The sequence below is a fragment of the Temnothorax longispinosus genome, chromosome 10 (genome assembly GCF_030848805.1).
Source record: "Temnothorax longispinosus isolate EJ_2023e chromosome 10, Tlon_JGU_v1, whole genome shotgun sequence".
Taxonomy (NCBI): Eukaryota; Metazoa; Arthropoda; class Insecta; order Hymenoptera; family Formicidae; genus Temnothorax; species Temnothorax longispinosus.
This window is the reverse complement of record NC_092367.1, coordinates 20,440,561-20,463,260: the sequence shown is the minus strand read 5'-3', so window position 1 is coordinate 20,463,260 and position 22,700 is coordinate 20,440,561. Positions and strand designations below refer to the sequence as shown.

The 22,700-nt window shown below is 36.9% G+C and overlaps 2 protein-coding genes across 5 annotated transcripts in view; one reads left to right on the top strand and one right to left on the bottom strand.

Annotated features, from left to right (window-relative positions):
• LOC139820501 (uncharacterized) overlaps positions 1-22,700 on the top strand; it is a 132,233-nt gene that overhangs the window by 51,272 nt on the left and 58,261 nt on the right. For 3 of the 4 annotated variants that reach the window (XM_071790836.1, XM_071790838.1, XM_071790839.1), the window contains 2 exons: positions 8,763-8,917; positions 9,504-9,595. The gene's annotated coding sequence lies outside the window, so the exon portion shown is untranslated. The remainder of the gene's footprint in view (positions 1-8,762; positions 8,918-9,503; positions 9,596-22,700) is intronic. The other variant, XM_071790837.1, reaches the window with a different exon arrangement.
• LOC139820497 (titin-like) overlaps positions 1-22,700 on the bottom strand; it is an 83,282-nt gene that overhangs the window by 45,586 nt on the left and 14,996 nt on the right. Inside the window, 15 exon segments of the mRNA XM_071790824.1 lie at positions 129-6,155; positions 12,239-12,368; positions 12,464-12,630; positions 12,742-12,898; positions 13,002-13,340; positions 13,466-14,189; positions 14,293-14,632; positions 16,375-16,561; positions 16,686-16,857; positions 17,040-17,559; positions 17,652-18,050; positions 18,185-19,187; positions 19,350-22,051; positions 22,140-22,391; positions 22,494-22,637. Of these exon segments, the coding sequence (XP_071646925.1) occupies positions 129-6,155; positions 12,239-12,368; positions 12,464-12,630; positions 12,742-12,898; positions 13,002-13,340; positions 13,466-14,189; positions 14,293-14,632; positions 16,375-16,561; positions 16,686-16,857; positions 17,040-17,559; positions 17,652-18,050; positions 18,185-19,187; positions 19,350-22,051; positions 22,140-22,391; positions 22,494-22,637 (13,263 nt within the window).

Here is a 22,700-nt window from a genome sequence, read left to right as displayed (position 1 = left end):
AAATTTAGTAGAGCAAATGAAAAATATCAGAAACAACATGTAAATATCAAACAATAAGTATAAATCTTATTTAAATAAATTCAAATTAACATAAAAATTAAACAATTCATATTCGATAATATTACTACCGAATATCACAAGATTGACGGTGGATGTTGCTACGCCAGCCGGATTGGACGCTCTACAAGAATACATTCCAGCGTCTTCTTCTTTAACTTTAGTGATTTCCAAAGTTGCTGTTGTCTCAAATATAGTCATAGTATACTTTTCGCTCGCATGGAGTTCTTGCTCATTTTTATACCAAGAAATTTCAGGGAACGGATTTCCTATGACAGTACATGTAAATTTGGCAAGTTCTTTTAACTCAGCGATAACAGGTTGTAACTTTTGAATAAATCTTGGAGCAATAGTTTTGTCTTTATCTGTAATTGATATGTCGACTTGAGTACGCTGCCTGCGTTTTCTTTTACGATCTTCTACTTGGGTGATATCTGCCTTAATTTGTAACTTCACATCTTCTACAACTTCCTTTTCAATAATATTAGATGTGATTTCTTCGGGCATTTTTTCTATTACCTTAGATTTTGCTTTAACCGATTCAATAATGACTTTATCTTTCTTTTCCGAAACTTCTGCTATTTGTTTCGCAAACTTTACGGGTTTCAATTTAATAACTTTGTCTTCTTTAACCTTTTCTTCACTTACTACCTCTATTTCAACTTCCTCAGGTAATTTCTTATCTTTTACAATCGTTTCTTTCTCTTCTTCGATTTTTGGACGTTCTTTCTTTTTCTTTCTCCACGAAACTTCACTTGTTGCAATCACTTCCTCAGTTATTTTATCTTCTTTGCGCAATGGCATAGGTTCCATTTTTTTTTCAATTAGATCCTGAATATTCTCAGTTGCAATTACCATTATTTCTTTTTCTTCGCAAATCTCTGTAACAGATTCTTCTTGATCAATAGGCACTACAGTAACTTCATCCCTAAAATCAACTACTTTTTTTGTTCGTTTACCACGCCGCCAAGGAGTTTCTGTTATCTCTACTGGTTTATCTTCAATGAGTTTATCGTCTATTATGTCTGTTACTATTTCAGATACTGGTTGTAATTTCATTTCTACGGATTCTTCTTTTTTCACTGGCTTTAGAGTAATATCTCCTTTTGTTTCTTGCTCTTTAGGAACTTTTTTCACAGGTTTTAATATAATTTTCTCAGGTTTCAATGCTTCTGGTTTCTCTATCTTTCTCACGGGCTTCAATCGAACCTCCTCCTCTGGTTTCTCTTCAACTGTTTCTTTCTCCACTGGTTTTAATGTGATTTCTTTTTTTGAATCTTCTTCTTTAGAAAGCTTTTTTACAGGTTTTAATACGATTGCCTCAGGTTTCGGTTCCTCAGGTTTCTCTATCTTTCTCACGGGCTGTAATCGAATCTCCTCTGGTTTCTCTTCAACTTTTTCTTTTTCTACTGGTTTTAATGTGATTTCCTCCTTTGAATCTTCCTCTTTAGGAAGCTTTTTCACAGGTTTTAATACGATTGCCTCAGGTTTCGGTTCCTCAGGTTTCTCTATCTTTCTCACGGGCTTTAATCGAATCTCCTCTGGTTTCTTTTCAACTTTTTCTTTTTCTACTGGTTTTAATGTGATTTCCTCCTTTGAATCTTCCTCTTTAGGAAGCTTTCTAATAGGTTTTAATACGACTATTTCCGGTTTCGGTTCTTCAGGTTTCTCTATCTTTCTCACGGGCTTTAATCGAACCTCCTCTGGTTTCTCTTCAACTTTTTCTTTTTCTACTGGTTTTAATGTGATTTCCTCCTTTGAATCTTCCTCTTTAGGAAGCTTTTTCACAGGTTTTAATACGATTGCCTCAGGTTTCGGTTCTTCAGGTTTCTCTATCTTTCTCACGGGCTTTAATCGAATCTCCTCTGGTTTCTCTTCAACTTTTCCTCTTTCCACTGGTTTTAATGTGATTTCCTCCTTTGAATCTTCCTCTTTAGGAAGCTTTTTCACAGGTTTTAATACGATTGCCTCAGGTTTCGGTTCCTCAGGTTTCTCTATCTTTCTCACGGGCTTTAATCGAATCTCCTCTGGTTTCTCTTCAACTTTTTCTACTGGTTTTAATGTGATTTCCTCCTTTGAATCTTCCTCTTTAGGAAGCTTTTTCACAGGTTTTAATACGACTGTCTCAGGTTTTGGTTCTTCAGGTTTCTCTATCTTTCTCACAGGCTTTAATTGAACCTCCTCTGGTTTCTCTTCAACTTTTTCTTTTTTCACTGGTTTTAATGTAATTTCTTCCTTTGAATCTTCCTCTTTAGGAAGCTTTCTAATAGGTTTTAATACGATTGCCTCAGGTTTCGGTTCCTCAGGTTTCTCTATCTTTCTCACGGGCTTTAATTGAATCTCCTCTGGTTTCTCTTCAATTTTTTCTTTTTCTACTCGTTTTAATGTGATTTCCTCCTTTGAATCCTCCTCTTTAGGAAGCTTTTTCACAGGTTTTAATACGATTGCCTCAGGTTTCGGTTCCTCAGGTTTCTCTATCTTTCTCACGGACTTCAATCGAACCTCCTCTGGTTTCTCTTCAACTTTTTCTCTTTCCACTGGTTTTAATGTGATTTCCTCCTTTGAATCTTCCTCTTTAGGAAACTTTCTAATAGGTTTTAATACGACTGCCTCAGGTTTCGGTTCTTCAGGTTTCTCTATCTTTCTCACGGGCTTCAATCGAACCTCCTCTGGTTTCTCTTCAACTTTTCCTCTTTCCACTGGTTTTAATGTGATTTCCTCCTTTGAATCTTCCTCTTTAGGAAGTTTTTTCACAGGTTTTAATACGATTGCCTCAGGTTTCGGTTCCTCAGGTTTCTCTATCTTTCTCACGGGCTTCAATCGAATTTCCTTCGGTTTCTCTCCAACTTTTTCTTTTTCTACTGGTTTTAATGTGATTTCCTCCTTTGAATCTTCCTCTTTAGGAAGCTTTCTAATAGGTTTTAATACGTCTGTTTCAGGTTTCGGTTCTTCAGGTTTCTCTAACTTTCTCACGGGCTTTAATCGAACCTCCTCTGGTTTCTCTTCAACTTTTTCTTTTTCTACTGGTTTTAATGTGATTTCCTCCTTTGAATCTTCTTCTTTAGGAAGCTTTCTAATAGGTTTTAATACGACTGCCTCAGGTTTCAGTTCCTCAGGTTTCTCTATTTTTCTCACGGGCTTTAATCGAATCTCCTCTGATTTCTCTTCAACTTGTTCCACTGGTTTTAATGTGATTTCTTTCTTTGTCACTTCCTCTTTTGAAAGCTTTTTCACAGGTTTTAATACGACTGTCTCAGGTTTTGGTTCCTCAGGTTTCTCTATCTTTCTCACAGGCTTTAATCGAACCTCCTCTGGTTTCTCTTCAACTTTTTCTTTTTTCACTGGTTTTAATGTGATTTCCTCTTTTGAATCTTCCTCTTTAGGAAGCTTTCTAATAGGTTTTAATACGACTATTTCCGGTTTCGGTTCTTCAGGTTTTTCTATCTTTCTCACGGGCTTCAATCGAACCCCCTCCGGTTTCTCTTCAACTTTTTGCTTTTCCACTGGTTTCAAAGTGATTTCCTCCTTTGTCACTTCCTCTTTAAGAAGCTTTCTAACAGGTTTTAATACGACTGCCTCAGGTTTCGGTTCTTCGGCTTTTTCTACGTGTTTACTCGGTTGTAACTGTACATCTTCGAGTTTCTGTTCAGGTGGTGTTGGTTTCTTTCCACGTCTCCATGGTACGTCCGTTTTGTCGATAAGTACGTTTCCGTTAATAATTTTGCTAATTTCTTTAGGTAGTGGTTTTGATGTTTCCTTTGTTACTGGTTTAAGACTAATACTTTCTGATACTTCTTTTTCTTTGGGTATTTGTTTTGCTGGTTTGAGTACAATTTCTTCTGTCGGTTTTTGCTCTTCGGATTTTTCGTGCCATTTTGCCGGTTTTAGTACAACAGATGTGAAATCTTCAATTTGAGGTTTTTCTTCAACAGCTTTTATCGTTTTACTTTTTTCAGGTTTTTGCCATATTGTTTCGGATACTTCTTTAATGTCAGATTGTGCTTTATCAGATTCATCTTCTGTAATTTTCTTTTGAATTGGAGATTTTGGTTTACGACGCCATGGAGCTTCTGAAATCTCCACAGGCTTATCCTCTTCCAATTTTGTTTCAGGTTTAATTACTTGAGATGGTTTTATTTCTGGAACTTCTCTCTTTTCTTTTGCCTTTTTGCCTCTAACCCACGGCACTGGTATGTCTTCTTTTTTAGATTTCTTGATTTTGTCATCGGTTCTATCGATGCTGAGGATCGTAGTATCTTCCTCTTCCGTGTATGGTGTGCTTCCAACAGATTTCTTCCCACTGCTCACTTTTTTAGCAGACTCAACATCTTTCGCCATTTCGATAATAATTTTATCTTCTTTTTCGTGATATGGTACGGTTTCTTGCCTTTTGACATCAATTAAATCCGTACTTTTTATTTTGACATGTTTTAAATCTTTCTCTACTAATTCTTTCTTCGATATTATTTTGTCTGTTCTTGATGTTGGTTTTAATGATATTTCCTCAAGAGTTTCTTTATGTACTTCTTTTAATTCCGGCTTTGTTTTCTTTAAGATTATTTTTTCTTCTTTCCATGACTTTAACTGTGATTTTTCTTGAGGCATTTCCTTTTGCTTCTTTACCTGTTTATGAATTATAGTTTCACGCTCTGACATAACTTTAAGCAAAGCAGTATCTTCTTCCTCCTCATATATTGCAACCTCTTCGACGTCAGCTTTTTCTTTTTGTGCTAGTTTTTTGCTTACACTAGGTTTTGACTTGGTATCATCGTGCACATCAGTTGAAACTTGACTTATTGAAGCATCTTGCTGTTTAACGTATTCAGTATTTTTAACGATTTCTCTAATATTTACCTTTTCTTTCATGACAGGTTTCAGATCTATTTTTTCCAAACTTGGTTCTTGGGATGTCGGTTTAGTGAATTTAGATGATTTTAATTCTACCGTTTCCATCGTCTCTTTTTCGATTTCTTTTTGGATAGGTTTAGATTTTTTCAAGACAATTTTTTCTTCTGTCCATGGTTTTGATTTATCTGTTTTATCTATAACTGTTTTATCCATGTCTTTACTTGTTCTTCTCACTTTTTTCTCTGAAGAAACGTCGATCTGCATAACTGCTTCTACTGAAATTGCTTCAGCTTCTTCTTTTGAAATTGGTTTAAAATCTGCCTTATCTAAAGTTGATTTCACGAGATCTTTCTTTATTATTTGCGAAGGTTTCAATGGAACAGTTTCTAGCGTTTCCTTAGGTATCTCCTTTCTTTCCGGTTTTGCTTTCTTCAAAGCAATTTTTTCCTCCGTCCAAGGCTTGGGTTGTTCTGCTTTTTCTGCGATAGGCTTTTCTTTTCTTGACTTTTGCATTTTTTCGTCCTTTGAAATTGTAAGCAACGAAATGTCCTCTTGTTCGAGAAAATTAATTTTTTCGTCATCCACTTTGGAAGCCATTTTTGCCTTTGGTTTTATTTCCTTTAACATAATTTGCTCTTCCGTCCATGATCTTGGTTCCTTGCGTTTCTCTATTTTCGACACAGTTTCATCTAAACGATGCGACGTTTTTAACAGAATAACATCCACTTGCTCCCCGTAATGTTCACTCGCAGTATCGTCGCTTTCATATTTTTCGGTTATGCTCTTTGTTGCCTTTTTAGGCACGGATTTCAACTTGATTATTTCTAGACTGGGTCCAGAGATGTCTTTCTTTTCAATCTTTGTCGGCTTTAACTCAACTTCTTCCAGTCTTTCTGTCGTTACATCTTTGATAATCTGGGGAGTTTTTTTCAAAATTACTTCTTCCTCGGTCCACGGTTTTATTTGACTCTCGAAGGCCCGAAGTTTATCCAAAGAAGAATCTCTTGATTTTATTTGTACTTTCCGCCATGGAAGTGAATCGCGAGTTCGAGATCGAGGCTGAATGCGTCCTTTTCGCCAAGGCAGCGATTCATCGCCAGGTTGAAGTTGTACTTCAAGTGGTAAATCATTTTCGTCGAGAGCTAAAGATTTCAGAACTATATCTTCCTTCAAATCTTGATGAAGTTTCGCATCTACTTCGATACTGGCACCCGTTTCCGCGGGAACCGCGTAATAGGCTTCTTTTCTTTCTGCAAGTTATGGAAAATTGTTTTAAATTTGATTTAAACGTTTTCAACTATTTGTTTCACACCATGTACATTGAATTAAGGAAAAGCTTTATTTACATTATATACATGATATATGCTATTAAATTAAATTAAGAAGAAATTTATTTATAAACTTATGATTTATTTATAAACTCAATTTATCAATCTTTTATCATCGTGACATTATGATTATATATAAATATTTTGTGTAATTGTATACATATAGAAATGCGTTTGCAAATTTATTTTGTAATTGCCGAATAACAAGAATTTTGACCGAATTAATTTCCCAGAGCAGAAATCAAGGCATTTGGCCAGATAAGCGATCTCAGAAAAGTGGATTATTCGAGTTATTAATATATAATGTGAGAGATATAATTTTTTGTGAAAGATTATATTTAACTTAACATCTGTCTCTCCACTTGATATTACAATAGTAAAACTTACGTAGTTTTGAGTGACAATTATAGCAATTAATAAAACAAGTAATTGTAGAAATGCATGAATCTCTTAATCAATATGGTTAACAAAGAACATTAAAATGTAACACATATACATACACACTTATATATTTAGGTATATGTAGATTTTATATATAAACGTCGCTTGACAATAATATTAGGAAATAAAGTTTAGCAGCGAGTCAGTTAAACACATGCTACAGTTGTACCTACGTAAAACGCAAATGTTAAAGCATGTCTACAGCGAAAATGTAAAATGTGAAAGTCTACATTCTTTTTGTTATTTTTAAATAGTCTAAATTTAGAGGGTTTGTTATCTGCGTGTCGTCTGCGTGGGAGTTTTCTCCGAAATGCAATAAAATACAGTGCTATTTGAGTGATACGATCGATGACATCGCGATGTCATATTATTTTTAATATACACAAAGACAAGTCTCGGAGGATATATACAAGGAGAAGTCTCAGATAATGGATATTTTATTAAGTATAATCACGCGAACCGAGGTGTTCAATCGCAGTATCCGTGGAGTTCGCGGTGCTTGTGAAGCTTCCCTCAAGTAGTCTCCCGCGGAGTAACTCTCGGTGGGGATTCTTAACGTATAAGTCGCATGCCCCTACTTCATGCTACATCTAGTCGTAATAGTAATCAGTTGGAAGGCGAAGACGAAGGAACGGAAGAAAACTGAGCAAAATCGTCGTCACCTTCTTACAATATACGGTGACGATGTGACAGTGATTACATCGTTCAGTGAAACGAATCGAAAGTGATGTTGGAAAGAAAAAAATTCGGTTGATAATTTCTAACGTTTGTTATCTCAGTAGAAGTTTCTTTCTTTTATGTGCTTAATCGAAATGCAATTATATTTAAACTGGACACATGAGAATCCATTTTATCATCGTAAAGTGATGCAGTTAAAATATTTGTGTTGTATAATGTATATTCGTATATTATACAATATATTGTGTAATGTGTATCATATGGGCAGTGAATTGTTCAACACAATATATATATATATATATATATGGAAAGAGAGAGAGAGAGAGAGAGAGAGAGAGAGAGAGAGAGGGCTGTTTTAAGTAAATGATTCGGACGCTCAAAAATATTAAATATTTTGTCTTTACATAATCTTTTTTTTACATATTTTAATTTTATTTCCCAAATATATAAAACGTTTTCTAACTCTCTTTCTTAGCCATTTAATCAAAGTGTGTATTTGTACGTGTATGTGTCAAATAAAATGCAATTATTATTTAATTATTGATATAATGATATTAAGAGTTTAATGAGAAAACTGTAACGTTTTATGCTTGGGAAACTTATCTATCTACAGTTGAACGTTGGTCGGAAAGCTAAAAAAAACTATGCTTATATGAATGAATGCAGATGCAGATGAGTGAATGAATACAAGGGCAGAGATGTACTACTTTCTGCATGGTAACATAGTTTATTAGATGAATCACGTAAGATAAGATTTATAATATGATTATGCACAGAATTAAAAATAAAGACAGAGATAAACGCAGATGCGCATTCGCTTTTTCTTCTCTATACCTTGTCCCGCAAGTTTCATGACTATTCGATACAAAATGCGGCATATTAACCACTATGTTTTTTACATTATATATTAAAAATATGATACATTTTATGTATCGACTTTTTTCATTGTCAAATAAGTTTATATTAACTAAAAAATTAATTTTTATATAAATATTTTTTATAAATAAATCAATATAAATAGCAATATTATATTGTCAGTCGATGACGATGTACTATATTTTTAATTGTGAGTGAATGTTTTATTTTTTATTCAAATGACATAAATAGATTGAAGAAATGCAAAGCAACAATAGATTGTTATTTGTCTAATCTTCAAATAAATAGCGAATGATTTTCTTTTAGCCCAGGCTTAATATTTATTTTTACAATTATTGTGTAGAGTAAATAAAACAAAATTATAGAAAAGTATTTCAAGAATTATGAAGAAATATTTTGATTGCACTAACAATAAATACAATCGCACTGTGGTAGGTATAAACAGTTGCATTAAACGATTGCAACGTATGAGGTATATCTTGATTGAAGTCCAAGTTGCTGATTTACTAAAAATAATTTTCACTCGTTTTACAGGGAGTACGCTGATACGCGCTTCCCTGTATTATTTCTGGCATGACTGAATCACTAGCAGCTGGCTCAAGACGGAACCAAAATAGTCTACTTCGGCCAGCTTCCTCCGAAATTACTGTGCTGACGAAGCGAAGATGGCGATTTGGAATCAAAAACAGGTATAGACCACAGAAAAGAATATCTCCTTGATGAGTCAGCGTGTCCATTCGTTTTCTTGAGAAGTACTGTCGTTCCATCTTCAAGGTAGTTCAAAATTTATTGAGAATATATATCATATGTATATATTTTTTTCACAATATCCATGAAATATCGCATTCAAGACGCGAAAAATATTGTACGGTTTTTCGGGAAACTTCTCTCCATTAGTTCCAAGTTGTAATAATTAGAAGTAGAAATTGTGTTTTCGGAAATATATTTGTTCAATTCGATATCTGAATCTCCTAACAACTTAGCGCTGGCCACAAGGAACGAATATTCAAAATTATTTATGTTGAGAAAATATATATACATACATATAACGTAAATTTGTCACGAATAACAAAATCTTAGTGATACATGTAATACGCTCGAATATTTACAGTTTAAAGATTTTGGAGGCATATCTATGTGCACGGTGATGCATTTTGAGATACAAATTATGTACAAACTGTAAAATAAATTTGCAATTTCTTAAATTTATTAAGTAATAATAGAAAGTAAAAGCGTTTAAAATATAAAGTACATTAATAATAGATTATACGTCAGCTTTAAATAGTTTCTGTAAGCAAGAACACGAACGACTTGACGTGGTCGGTGAATCTTTGCGGAGTTCTGAACCGGCGGCCAAATATAGCTAGGTAATGTAATACACATCACGTGCTCAAAAATAGCCTAAGAAAAGGGCCCGGTGTGCACACGGCACTGCAACTGCTTTTTGCTCGGAACATGTTCTGCACATTAGAAACGGTCAATGTAAATTATCATATATTATATATATGTATATATTATATACAATACTTAAATGATAATTTATACACTGACATATATATTTATGTGTGTGTGTGTGTGTGTGTGTGTGTGTGTGTGTGTATGTGTGTGTGTGTGTGCGTGCGCGCGCGTGTACAGTTGCGAGCTTATTATATTTTTATAGAAACATCGTGTTTACTTATTACGCAAATGTGCTGAAACACTAATTAAACCCCAATTATGCTTATATAGTATCTGATCAAGAAAAGATTAGAAAAATTTGAAATTTTTATTTTTATCGTGAAACTTTTCTTTTAATATAAACTATTTAACCCTCGTTAAATACATATTGTGTATTTTCTTTTTCGCACGCGACACACCTCAGAAAGAGAGAGAGAGAGAGAGAGAGAGAGAGAGAGAGAGAGAGAGAGAGTTTAACGAAAGAACATTTTCTGTTACAAAGATCTTCCTTCCTTTAATGATAGGCACTTTTTACTTTAACATTCTTTTTCATTAAAAAAGCATCGAATGCAAAAATTTATATAATTTACGCATAGCGCGGAATTTGTAAAAATATATTTCATTAATAATTATATAAATTTTACATACGTTTTACATTATATTGGACCAGAATCTACCATCGCCTCAAAGATTCTTTATGGTTTATGTTAAAATCATCATTTACGATAAAGATTAACGACATATTAATAATTCAAATAATTGAAACGATGGTTGTCAAAACGGCAACAAACGAGACTTGGACGTACTTAGAACATTCGGTTTTATTGCGACTTTCATTGTACAATAAATAATTGATTAGTAAGGACGTTAGATGATATTTTTATGTGCGTATATATATGTGTGCCATTATAAATTTTTTGATAAATATATATATATATATATATATATATATATATATATGTAGGTCTAGAGGTATGTTCCGGGACTGTTTACGTTTTTTGAAATGTACAGTCCTGGAATATAACGCATATATATGTAATCAGATTCAAAAATTGTCCCGAAACGTGCCGTAGGACATGAATTTTTTCCAGGACAGTCCTGGAACTGCCAAATGTCCTGGAATATACCGATGTAAAAAAATAAAAGTCCCGGAACATACTTCCGGACCTACATATATATATGTATATATATATATATATATGTATATAAAATTGTAAAGTGTGAGCATACATATATAGTCAGAAAATTGTGTAATGTGTGTAGGTAAATATATATATATATTAATATATATTAATATGTATATTTTTTTTTACGGTATATACTTTTTTATAATAAACATCAAAACTATACAGCGAACGAGTAAACGAGTTACGTACGTACTCAACGCAGTCGCACCGCTATCTTCTTTTTTATCCATTATTATGTTATTGCAGATTAATATCGCGCAAAAAATTCCACATTTTTGATGCTATTACCTATTTACAAAGTTCGTAGAGTATTCTTTGCGAAAAGGCTGCGGATATTACATTGTCCTGAGATGCAAATATAAATATTGATGGTACAGGTGGAGTAACAACATTCTATCATTCGTTTATTCTATGCTGATCTTTAAAAAATGCTTCACACTTCTTTTCCGATCGATTTCATTACAAATTTTATTACAAATTTCATTACAAATTTCAACTCTTATTTTAATTTTGCAGCACCTTAATTTCGGCATCATTTTTGCGATCTACATATACTTGATATGTCTTGAGATATTTTTTTCACGCAAAGTTTGCAATTTTATAATGCAGCCTCTCAACAACCTATTATTATTAATTACTTCTCGTTTCACTCGCTCAGCTATTCGCAAAATATGATAAGTTAGTACAAACTCCCCGGGCGCGCACGATATTTTTTATTAGAGGAGATTTGTTTGAGATGGAAGTTGAGAAATCTAGCAAGACAGGTCGGTATGTTACGTTATTTCAAGGAAAGCAACAATAAAGCACAAAAGTAAAAATACGAGTAGCTATTTACGGATTGCGAATCGCGCTGCGCGGAGACGGCTCTACTTGAGACGATGTAAAGACGTTAGTCGCAATGAACACGTTAGACGGAAATTGGTGTATACATTAGCAATGGTCAATTATGTATTGGAAGAATTCTTAAGTTCAATGATCACTCCACATCAACATCAGTTTTATATCCGTTTTGCTGTATTATTGCTATTGAAGAACAAAGAATTAATTTGTTCGAAAACTATAATAATTTATAATTCTTTCATCAAGGTGTTACGCTTATGCGGATATCCAAAGATAGAGAGTTACGTGATAATTGAAATTTAATCAATATGTAAGACATATATACTAATAGGCAGTATAGACTAAAAGAGTTAATATTACCTTTTCCAAGATTTAATAGACTTACATTAATCCACTAATATTATTGACTTGTTAATGTTAATTAATTTGTCATGCCACTGTCTCGAGTATACGTTCGTCCCCGGCAATTCTCGGAGATGTATATAATATAAGAACAATCGCGTGTCGTGTTAGCAATCGAATCTATATCTTTGATTCAGTTCTTACTTTTGACGATGAGTTTGGCGGACGTTTCTACGGTACCGGCTGAAGTTGTAGCGCGACAAGTGAAGATGCCAGTATCCTCCTCGTAGGTGGTTGCTATCAGTAGCACCGCATTGTTGCCTTCGTGAATCATCTGAAAAAACGATACGCCATGCCTTCCCTGAGTATCACGTCTAAACATGAGATCCCTTTCGATGTTTCACGGGAGAACAATAGCGAGATATTTACCTGGAAGTCTGGTGATTGTGGGATCAAGGCACCCTCTCGATACCACTGAATCGTTGGTTTAGGCTTTGCCGGACTCACTTGAGTTTTAAATTGAGCTGGCTGTCCTTCTACCACTATTTGATCCTTCAAAGGTGTCAATTTTGGCAGGACATCAGCTGTGTCGGGCGCTAATTGAGAGTGGAGAAAAGTAGCGCGTTAATTTTATGTGGTACGTTGATAGAAGGAAAAAGAAAGAAATTGAAAAATTTCTATTCTCTTTTTTTCTTTTTGTGTCTTACCGAGAACTCTTAGATTGGCAGACGTCGTGATCTCACCAGCCGGGTTTTTAGCGATGCATTTATAAACACCTTCGTCTTCGGGAAAGGCTTCAGAAATCTTCAGAGTACAGAAATCACCTTCTTTTTGCATTTGAAAGTACCTTGATGGTTTGATGACCTATGCAAAACACGATAAGCAATCGCGATAAGCATTCGAGTGAAATTATAAAAAAAATGTTATTAGCATCCAAGAAGTGTATTATTATTGTAGCATTCGATACCTTATCAGCTTTCTTCCATTGTATAGTAGGAACAGGTTTTCCTGTGATCCTACAGGCGAAAGCGACGGAAGTTCCTTCCTTAATGGTTTGATCTCTTAATGGCTCTAGAACAGTTGGTGCTTTTTCTACCGTTGGCGTTGTAGGTTTCGCGACCTTTGTTGGAGATTGAGGTCCGCGAACAGTGCATTCCGCTTCGCAACGTGCCTCTCCGGCACTGTTAATCGCAACACATTCGTATTTGCCAGTGTCCTCTGGTACTGTTTCCAGGATCAAAAGTGTATAAATATTATCTTCTTCCAAAGTCTTGTAACGGATATCCGCTGTTATCTTTTTGCCGTTCTACAATAAAAAAAAAGGTATTCACAAATTTAAATTAATTTAAATTTCTTATACTATGCGCGCGTAAAATCACCAACCGAATCGGCAAACTCATAGTGTGTACATATCTCACGTGAGTGTTTTACCTTGAGCCAATAAACATCCAGAGGTTTAGTGCCGGTAATTTTGGCGTCGAATCTGGCGAGTTGTCCAGTAGCAACAGAAACAGATTGGATCGTGGATAAGAAACTGGGTGGTACCGCGCCACCTCGTCCAGGCTGCCTTCTACGTTCCTCTACGACTAAATTGGCGCTACATTTGGCTTTTCCTCCTCTATTCTCAGCGATTACGGAAAAGACACCAGAATCTTCCATAAAAACTTGTCTGATAATTAACACCGATTTGGTGCTGAAGGTATAAATTTGAAGGTCGGCTGAGTTTTGTATAGGAAAATCTTCGCGGTACCATTTGATGGTCGGTAGTGGATCGCCATCGAATTCAACCTCAAATTTGGCCTGTTCCTGCTCAAATGCTCTACAAGGTTGAATCTTCTTCGTGAAAACAGGCGGTTTGGCAGGTTTGACTTGACCTTGCACCATGCGTTCTTGCGTCTTCGCTTTGTGTTCTACTTCTGTAGTCTCTGTTGCAGTAATTTTTCTCGTTATTTCTACGTCACCCTTAACTTCCTTTTGTGTTTGTTTTTGTTTAGCAACATGAACTTCGCGACCATGAACTGTGGATTCGGACGGTTCCGGAGGATATTTTCCTGTGGCCTTAACTCGTTCTGTGTCTATATCCACCTCGGTAACAAACGGTTTTTTCACATATTTTGGAGGTGGTTGTATCGGTTCTTGCTGAGGTTGCTCCTCTCTAGTAACGAGAAATTAGCAATTAGGAATAATTACTGCACCAAAGAATTACTATTCGTATATAGGTCGGTAATATTATCAAATATTTATTGTAATATACTTACAAGCTTTCCTCATACTTTTGGGCCATTCCTTTTGCTAAGGAATGTGCGACAACTTTGTCGCCGGGAATAGCGAATTGATGCGAAGCTTCCCTTAATCTAGTCTCTTTAAGCATTTGTTCTTCTTCGAGATTCATCAGTTTATTGTAATAACCTTCTTTCTTTTTGCTCTTGACGGATTTCTGCCACTCGGTCTCAGGCTCTTTGATAACTTTAGTACCAAGATGTTCTGTGGCAATTTCGATTCCTTGAGAAACGCTTTGATGACGTTCGTCGAATACACGCTCCAATTCTGTGTCTTGCCGCTCGGACTGATATTGTGTTAGCCCATAATCGTACCACGCTAAAGAAACAACACATGATATCTATGTGTCTTCGTGCATCTCGTAAATTTCGCGTAAAGAAGAACGCGTGCGGACATTTTGATTTATAGTTCAATCTCGACAGCGAATACAGCTTCAGTGAGGCATTTTTGCAATTTATCAGCGAAAATGTATTTTCATACATTTTTGTTTGAAAACAAATGTAATTGATTATTGTTCGCGTTATAATTTATTACAAGATCGAATTTAAATACCTCGTTGAAGCAATGTTGTACGTTTCTCTGAAGAAACAAGTATATCTAACTGAAAACCACGATATTTAAGACACAGTACGTGAACGACGATGCAACACATATCGACGACACCTAGATAATAGATAATAGATAATAGGAATCGAGCTGGATATGGAAATTTCGAATAGTTAACACATTCTGAAATTTTTTGCTTTATCATATTATCGAAAACACTGTTAGACTTAAATCATTTGTTTCTTATGAACGTGCTTGCCTTCGTGTTATGAGAAGGGTTTCTTTTCGAATTTGAAAGAAAGAGAAATAAATCTGCTGAACTGCGAAGTTCTTCCGTCTGATTAACTAAGTAATTATATATAATCCGTCGAACTTTGCACCTTTTCGACGAATTAATTTTAACATACAATCGCTCGCTACTTTTTGTGCGAGACATCAAAGGATAGGTAATACGGGGAACGCATAAGAGTATAAAAAGAGAAAAAGAAAAGAAAAACAGAAAAACAGAAAAGATACAAGAAAAACAACAAATTAAACACATGACAGGGATTAGGATCAAATCATATTGATTGCGCAATATTGAGAGATACGGAAATCTGCTCGATATTTGCACTTTCTAGACATCTAGATGTAAATTATTTTAATAGTAAGAAAGTATTATGATGCCTATAATGCAGTGAATAAAAACAAATATTAAATAAATAAGTTATATATAGATTGAAAGATAAGTATAAATATATAAATGTAAGATATATATATCAAGTGAAATAAATTGAGATTTTAGGTGAAATAACTTACACTAATGAGCAATAAACCCGTGTTCTCCAGCGCAACAATATATGATCGTATTTAATTATGAGAAAAAATATTAATAAAATATAAAACAATACTAACGTTCTTCCGACAATTATATTTTCCATACCTGAATATCGATGTGAGAGATACGATACCTTTTTGATCTAAGATGATATCGCTCAAATTATTCCGTCGATATTTCCAACCATGATGAAGAAGAAGGAGAAGCAGAAGAAGCTGTTGGATTTCAGGTGATTTTCGTGGCTTTGTAGTGCCAAATGTGGAGAGCGGGAAGGAAGGAATCATTTATGTTCGAATGGTCTAGAGTGTTTTCTGTATTCGAATAGAATGCATGTGTCGTATCGATATATATTATGTACTGTGTTTCGGTTGCTTGATACTTTCCAATCTACGCTCGCCTCTCGCGAATCGTTATTGGAGGCTTACAACCGCTTTTTCTTTCTCATTTTCACGTGTGATATATCTGTATCGTTGTAACCCGTTCAACGTTTTATACTGCGCGTGAATTCTTCGTAGTACTTTTCAAAAAATTTGCAGCAAGTTATCAATTAATTAATTAAATGTACATTTTTTATCTTTATTTTTTATCCCTTTTATATACAATATCTAAGTGCTCTATAAAAGTATATCTTATTTTATTGTGAGGCACGAAGATTTCACGAGCGTATATGTGTATAATAGTTGGAGCGAAAACTTACGTCTTGGTGAATTTTTCAATACACCACGGTAGTCGTCGCTTCGCTGCTTGACCGTTAGAGTCGTTTCCGTGTGTGCTTCGCCAACGGAGCTCCTTGCAATCACTTCCACCTTACCATGATCGTATTGTCTGGTCTTTGGTATATCCAAATGATACATGCCGTCGTATGTTAGTTTATAGCGGGATCCCTGCAAGAAAAAAAGAAAAGGAAGATATATAAGTTTAATATAATCACATATTACCTATATAGTATATTTCCGTGCGAGACGTCGACATTATTTAACGTATCTGAAGTAGTATTTCGAAACTTACATTAACTACCGTATGTCCATTGATTACCCACATAACTCGAGGCCTTGGGTGTCCAGTGACTCGACAACAGAATCTAGACCAATCACCTTCTTCGACCGTTACCGGTTCTGGTTTGCTCACGAAAACAGGCGCCGAGCGTACTTTTTCTTCTTCACCTTCCTCTTCGGGTACACTATATAAATAATTGCGAATAATTTTTTAAATAATACACATTGCCATTTCGCATTGCCACGGCGCGGCGCGACGATCTCTCGCTATAATGAACAAATAAATCTATCATGCGGAAAACGATCTTTTTCGCATTTCGAAATTGTTTTTATCGTACACAAATGAAACGCAAAAATAATATCTTACATTTGCCATGCTGCTTCCATTTCTCTAATTTTCTCGATGCTCTTCATGCCTTTTGGAAGTTGAGACTCGTAGATAATTCCTGGTTTTCCCGCAGTTTTGATTATAGCTCTAGTCTCGTCCATTCCATAAAGATTCGTAGCTCGACATAGATACTCGCCACTATCTTCTGGATAGACCCAACCAAAGTTCATAGCTACATAGCCAAAGTCATAAATAGGCGTAAATCGATTTTTATGGGGCAATGGTTTCCCGTTAAAGAACCATTCGACCTTCATATTTGGATCACCCACGGGCGCCAATTGGCATTCGAACTTGGTACTATTCATTTCAATAAGATCGGTCTGATCTTGAATCTGCGTGACGAAACGAGGTGGTTGCTTCTTATCCGCATCATATAGATCGTCTTCAGTTAAATGAATTTCCGAAGTATACTTTTTAATTGTCGCTTCCATTTGCATCAAGGCCTCGGATTTTTTCATACCTTTTGGTACTTGATTTTGCAGAATGATGCTCGGTAATTCTGTGAAAGAAACATTTATTTGATCAATCGGCTTTGATACAGCTATTGTAATTTGGCTTGAAAAATGCCTGGTAAAAGATCTCATAACGTACTCTTGCAAGATACGGCAGCTCGAGTGTTATCTTCTCCAAGGTCGTTGATGGCTTTGCAAACGTATTCACCAGAATCCTCGGGATAGACATATAAAATGTCCATCGACACAAATCCCATATCGTAAACCGTTCTATATCTGTGCCCAGCAGGTATCAATTTACCATTTCTGTACCACTCGATGCGTAGATTCGGATCCTCTTTAGGCTCTACACGGCATTCGAATCTGACCGGTTCACCTTCGTCGACAGTTGTTGATTGGATTTGCGTGATGAAACGAGGCGGTTGTCGCGGTGCTTCTTCCGCGGGAGCTTGAGAGACCGGTCCTCGCTCCAGCTCTTTTAGCTTTTCGCCGCTCATTCCCATTGGCAATTGAGAGTCAAAGTCTATCGTTTTCTTAGCTGAGAGAGAGAGAAGGAAACAGGACAGAAAGAAATAGGAGAATATTTCACATTATAATTTTATATTATAATAGCGAGTTATGTGTAAAAGTGTATATATTTTTACGCTTGAAATATTAAATTGTACAACTTACATTTGCAAGTAATGGTGGCCTTGGTCGTAGCAGTGCCCCACTTGTTAGTAGCTCTGCAGACGTATTCGCCGCTGTCTCGTGCATACGTGTACGACATATCCAATGATATAAATCCAAAATCGTTAATTTGATGAACACGAGAGCCTGTCGCGAAGGGTCGTCCATTGTGGAACCAATCGATACGCATAGTAGGATCACCCACAGGCTCGACTCTACAATCGAAGTGACTCGGTCCAGCTTCCTCGACTTCGATATCTTTAAGTTCGACAATAAATCTCGGTGGATTCGGCGTTTCTTCCTCCGCCAAGATCTCGTCTTTCTTATATAGGGACTCTTCCAATTTCTGAATACTTTCTGTGCCGGTTTTAAAATTACTCGGTAATTGAGGCTCCAGGATTATACCTTGACGCCCGCGAATTTGAAGCTTGCACGATACTGTGGCTTCGCCATGACGATTTGTGGCTTTACAGGTATATAAGCCGGAATCGCGTTGATAGCAATTTGCAACTTCTAGAATGACGAAACCAAAGTCATGAATCGTCTTGACTCTACTACCGGCGAGAAGAGGCTTGCCGTTGTGGAACCATTCGACTCTCATGCTGGAATCGTTAATCGGCTGTAGCCGGCATTCGAAGTGAGCAAGAGAGTTTTCGGCCAGAGTTAAGTCGGAAGGAGTCGTGATAAATTCTGGCGGTCTACCAGTGTCATCCTCGGGACTGATCTGACCCGAAACTGCCCCAAGACCTTCCAACTCAGCGATTTTATCAATCGTACTCTCCATACCTTTGGGTAACTGAGATTCCAAAATAATACTACGTTTGCCTGTACACTTCATCGTGCAGGTCGTCACTGCCTCGCCGTAATCATTTGTCGCTCTACAACTATATTCGCCAGAGTCTTCAGGGTAGATAGGAGAGATTTCTAAAATGGCAAAACCAAAATCGCAAAAAGTCCGGAAGCGAGATCCTGTTCGCAATGGTTTACCATTCCAAAACCACTCGACCTGTGTGTGTCAAAAAAGAACAATATGTAATGCCCGATAAAACGTACATGCAATCTACATCCATCTACATACAAATAATACATATGTATATATATATATATATATATATATATATATATATATATATATATATATATATAGATTGAAATTCTAAAAACTTACCTTTAATTTTGGATCGTCCGTAGGAATTACTCGTGCCTCGAAATGCGCGCTTTCTCCCTCTCGTAAACCATCAATGTTACTTAAAGGTACAGTGAACATCGGAGCCTTGCCACGTTCTTCTACAATCTTTTCGTCCTTCGTACGTATCATCGAGTCTTCGAGATTTTGGATTTTCTCTAGGCCGCCTTCCATGCCCTTCGGAAGTTGCGATTCCAAAACGAGATTAGCTTTGGAGAAACATTTGAGTGTTGCTCTTGTAGAATCTTCGCCATACTTGTTAACGGCCCTACATTCGTAAATTCCGGAATTCTCTTCGTAACAATAGAGGATGTCCAAGATAACAATACCAAAGTCATGGAAGGTGCGGTATCGATGGCCGTGAGGAAGTTTCTTGCCATTGTAATACCACTCGACTTTCAAGTCAGGATCAGTTACCGGGGTCAGTCTGGCCTCGAAATGTGCGGACTGCCCTTCTACCAGCTTCGTAATGTCAGCGATCTGCGTAATGAATTTCGGTGGTTCAGCGACGGGAGCCGTAGGTGTAGTTACTTGCTCTCCGGTATAACTTTCGAGCTCTCGAATTCTAGCGAGCGAGTCCGGCTGCAGAGAATCTAAGTAAACTCCGCTCTTGCCGAAGCACTTGATCGTGGCTTTTGTATAATCTTCGCCGTATTTATTGCTAGCTTTGCAAACGTATTCTCCGCTGTCGTGAGACATCACGCCGGCAATATCCATAACTACGAAGCCAAAATCAGAGACCATCTTGAAACGTGACGAGTGCCGTAGAGGCTTTCCATTGTGGAACCACTCGACTTTCATATGAGGATCACCCACTGGGATCAGAGTACACTCAAAGTGAGCCGATTGACCATCCTTTAAACCCTCCAAGGATTGAATCTGCGTCGTGAATTTAGGTTTCTGTCCCTTGGACTTGTCGATGCATTCTAGTTGCACGCTATTTTCTGCTTTACCCCATTTGTTGGTGGCTCTACAAGTATAAGTACCCGAATCTTCTATTTTAGTGCCGAGAACTTCGAGGACAACCATGCCGAAAGCGTAAACGGTTCTCGTGCGGTGACTAGCTTCTAAAGATTTGCCATTATAGAACCATTCAACCACCATAGTTTGATCACCAGTAGGGATGAGAGATGCTTCGAAGTGAGCGATCTCTCCTTCCGACAGATTGGTCAAATTCTCAAATTGCGATGTAAACATCGGTGGTTGACCTTCTTCGTCTCCTAGGGGAACTCCTTCTTGCCGTTTCAAAGATTCCTCCAGATCTTGGATCGCTTCGAGACCTTCCTTGCCTTTGGGATGCTGCGACTTTTCAATGATATTTTCCTTTGTGGAACAATAAATCGTCGTCGAAGTAAAAGCTTCGCCCGCTTTGTTATAGGCCTTGCAAGTGTAAATACCAGAGTCACGCTCGTAAACGTCCGTCAAGTCCAAAGTGACAAATCCAAAATCGCTAGTCATTTTAAAACGTGAACCATGTTCTAAAGGTTTCCCATTGAAATACCAATCGATCCTTAAATTCGGATCATCCTTTGGCTCGACTTGTCCCTCTAGATGTAACGGTTCGGCCTCTCCTAGTTTAAACTCAGGCCCAAGAGGCACCGTCCAGATCGGTTTAGGATATTCATGCTCAGGAGCTTCTTCCGGTTTTTTGTATTTCGATAGGTAAGCATCTTCGGCTTCTTTTACTTTCTCAAGTCCGATTTCTCCTTGTGGATGTTGCGTTTGAAGATAAATATTTTGCTTGCTGGTGCATTTCAAGGTACCAGATGTCTGTGCACTTCCTTTTGAATTTGTGGCTTTAACGGTAATCACGCCAGAATCTTCTTCGTAAGCGTGAGTCAAGTCCAGAGCCACGTAGCCAAAATCGTAGGTGCTCTTAAATCTCGCACCGGTCGGCAAGGGTTTATTGTTCAAGAACCATTCAATCTTCATAGTCGGATCTTTCGACGGTTCTACATTACATTCAAAGTGAGCGTTATCACCTTCGATGCATTCCACGTTATTTAAATGAGTAATGAAAACCGGTTCTTCATAAGTAGGTTCCGGTTGCTCGGTAGAGATTATCTGAGGCTGCTCCAGAGCATCGATTTTCGGCAGAGCGTCAGGATGCAAGGTATCTCCCAATAACCAGTGACGATCGGCAATTTTCAAGCTACAAGTTGACACGGCTTCTCCCAAAAGATTAGTTGCTTTGCATGTGTAAATTGCCGAATCGTCGGGTCTTAGCCCGTTGATCGACAACGTTACCAGACCGAAATCAAACGTACTACGAAGCCTCGTCCCAGTCTGGAGTGATACACCATTCTTGAACCATTCCACTCTTAAATTCGGATCCGCCCGCGGCTCCACTTGAGCTTCCAAATAGACACGTTGACCCTCTATCAGCTTGTCGAAGCTTTCGAGATGCTTAGTGAAAACTGGTGCTTGCTGTGGCGTTGTGTCGACAAACATTTCCGGCACTTTATTCATTTCGGCTTCTTTCAATTGAATTTTCTGCCACGCGTCCGTTTGTATGCTGTCGGAACTGATAGCTGAACGTGCTTTTACTTTCAGGGAAATTGACGATATCGCCTCTCCCGCATTGTTAATCGCTTTGCAAGTATATACTCCAGAGTCTTCGGGAATAACTTTTAGAATATCTAACGTTACGTATCCGAAATCGTGATTTACATGGAAGCGTGAACCTAAATATCGATACACAATGACTTTGTTAATGTCAAATACCTACTGCGATACTAATAGTCATTTATTGGAAAAAAAAAGCTATCTTACCCATTTTTAATTCGACTCCGTTCATATACCATTCGAATCTTAAACTCGCGTCGCCGACAGGAACGACTCTGCATTCGTATCTAGCCATTTGTCCTTCCCAAAGTTCAGTTGGCCCAGTTAGCAACTGCGTGAAAATTGGTTTATCAAAAATCTTTTCCGGCTCCTCGGGTCGTCCAGCTTCCTTGGCTTCCAGCTGAGCGATTCTACGTTGCGCCTCCGGATGCTGAGTATCTAACTGTATGCTCGCCTTAGCTGTACGTATTAATGTGAATAATAATTTATTAAACAGATTATATATTGTACTGAATCTCAATTTTGACAGCTTGATTAAATTAAATAGGTGAAATTATTTACTTTTAATCTTCATTGAAGCTGTGGTAACCGCTTCACCCAATGGATTAGACGCCCGGCACATGTAAACACCTTCATCTTCGTCACGCACGTGAGCGATATCCAGAGATACATAGCCAAAGTCGTGCACCTTTGTTATCCGCGAACCTGAGAAAATTGCGGTAAAAATTAATTTTGCGTAAGAATTATATTGTCGTATTAACATTAAAT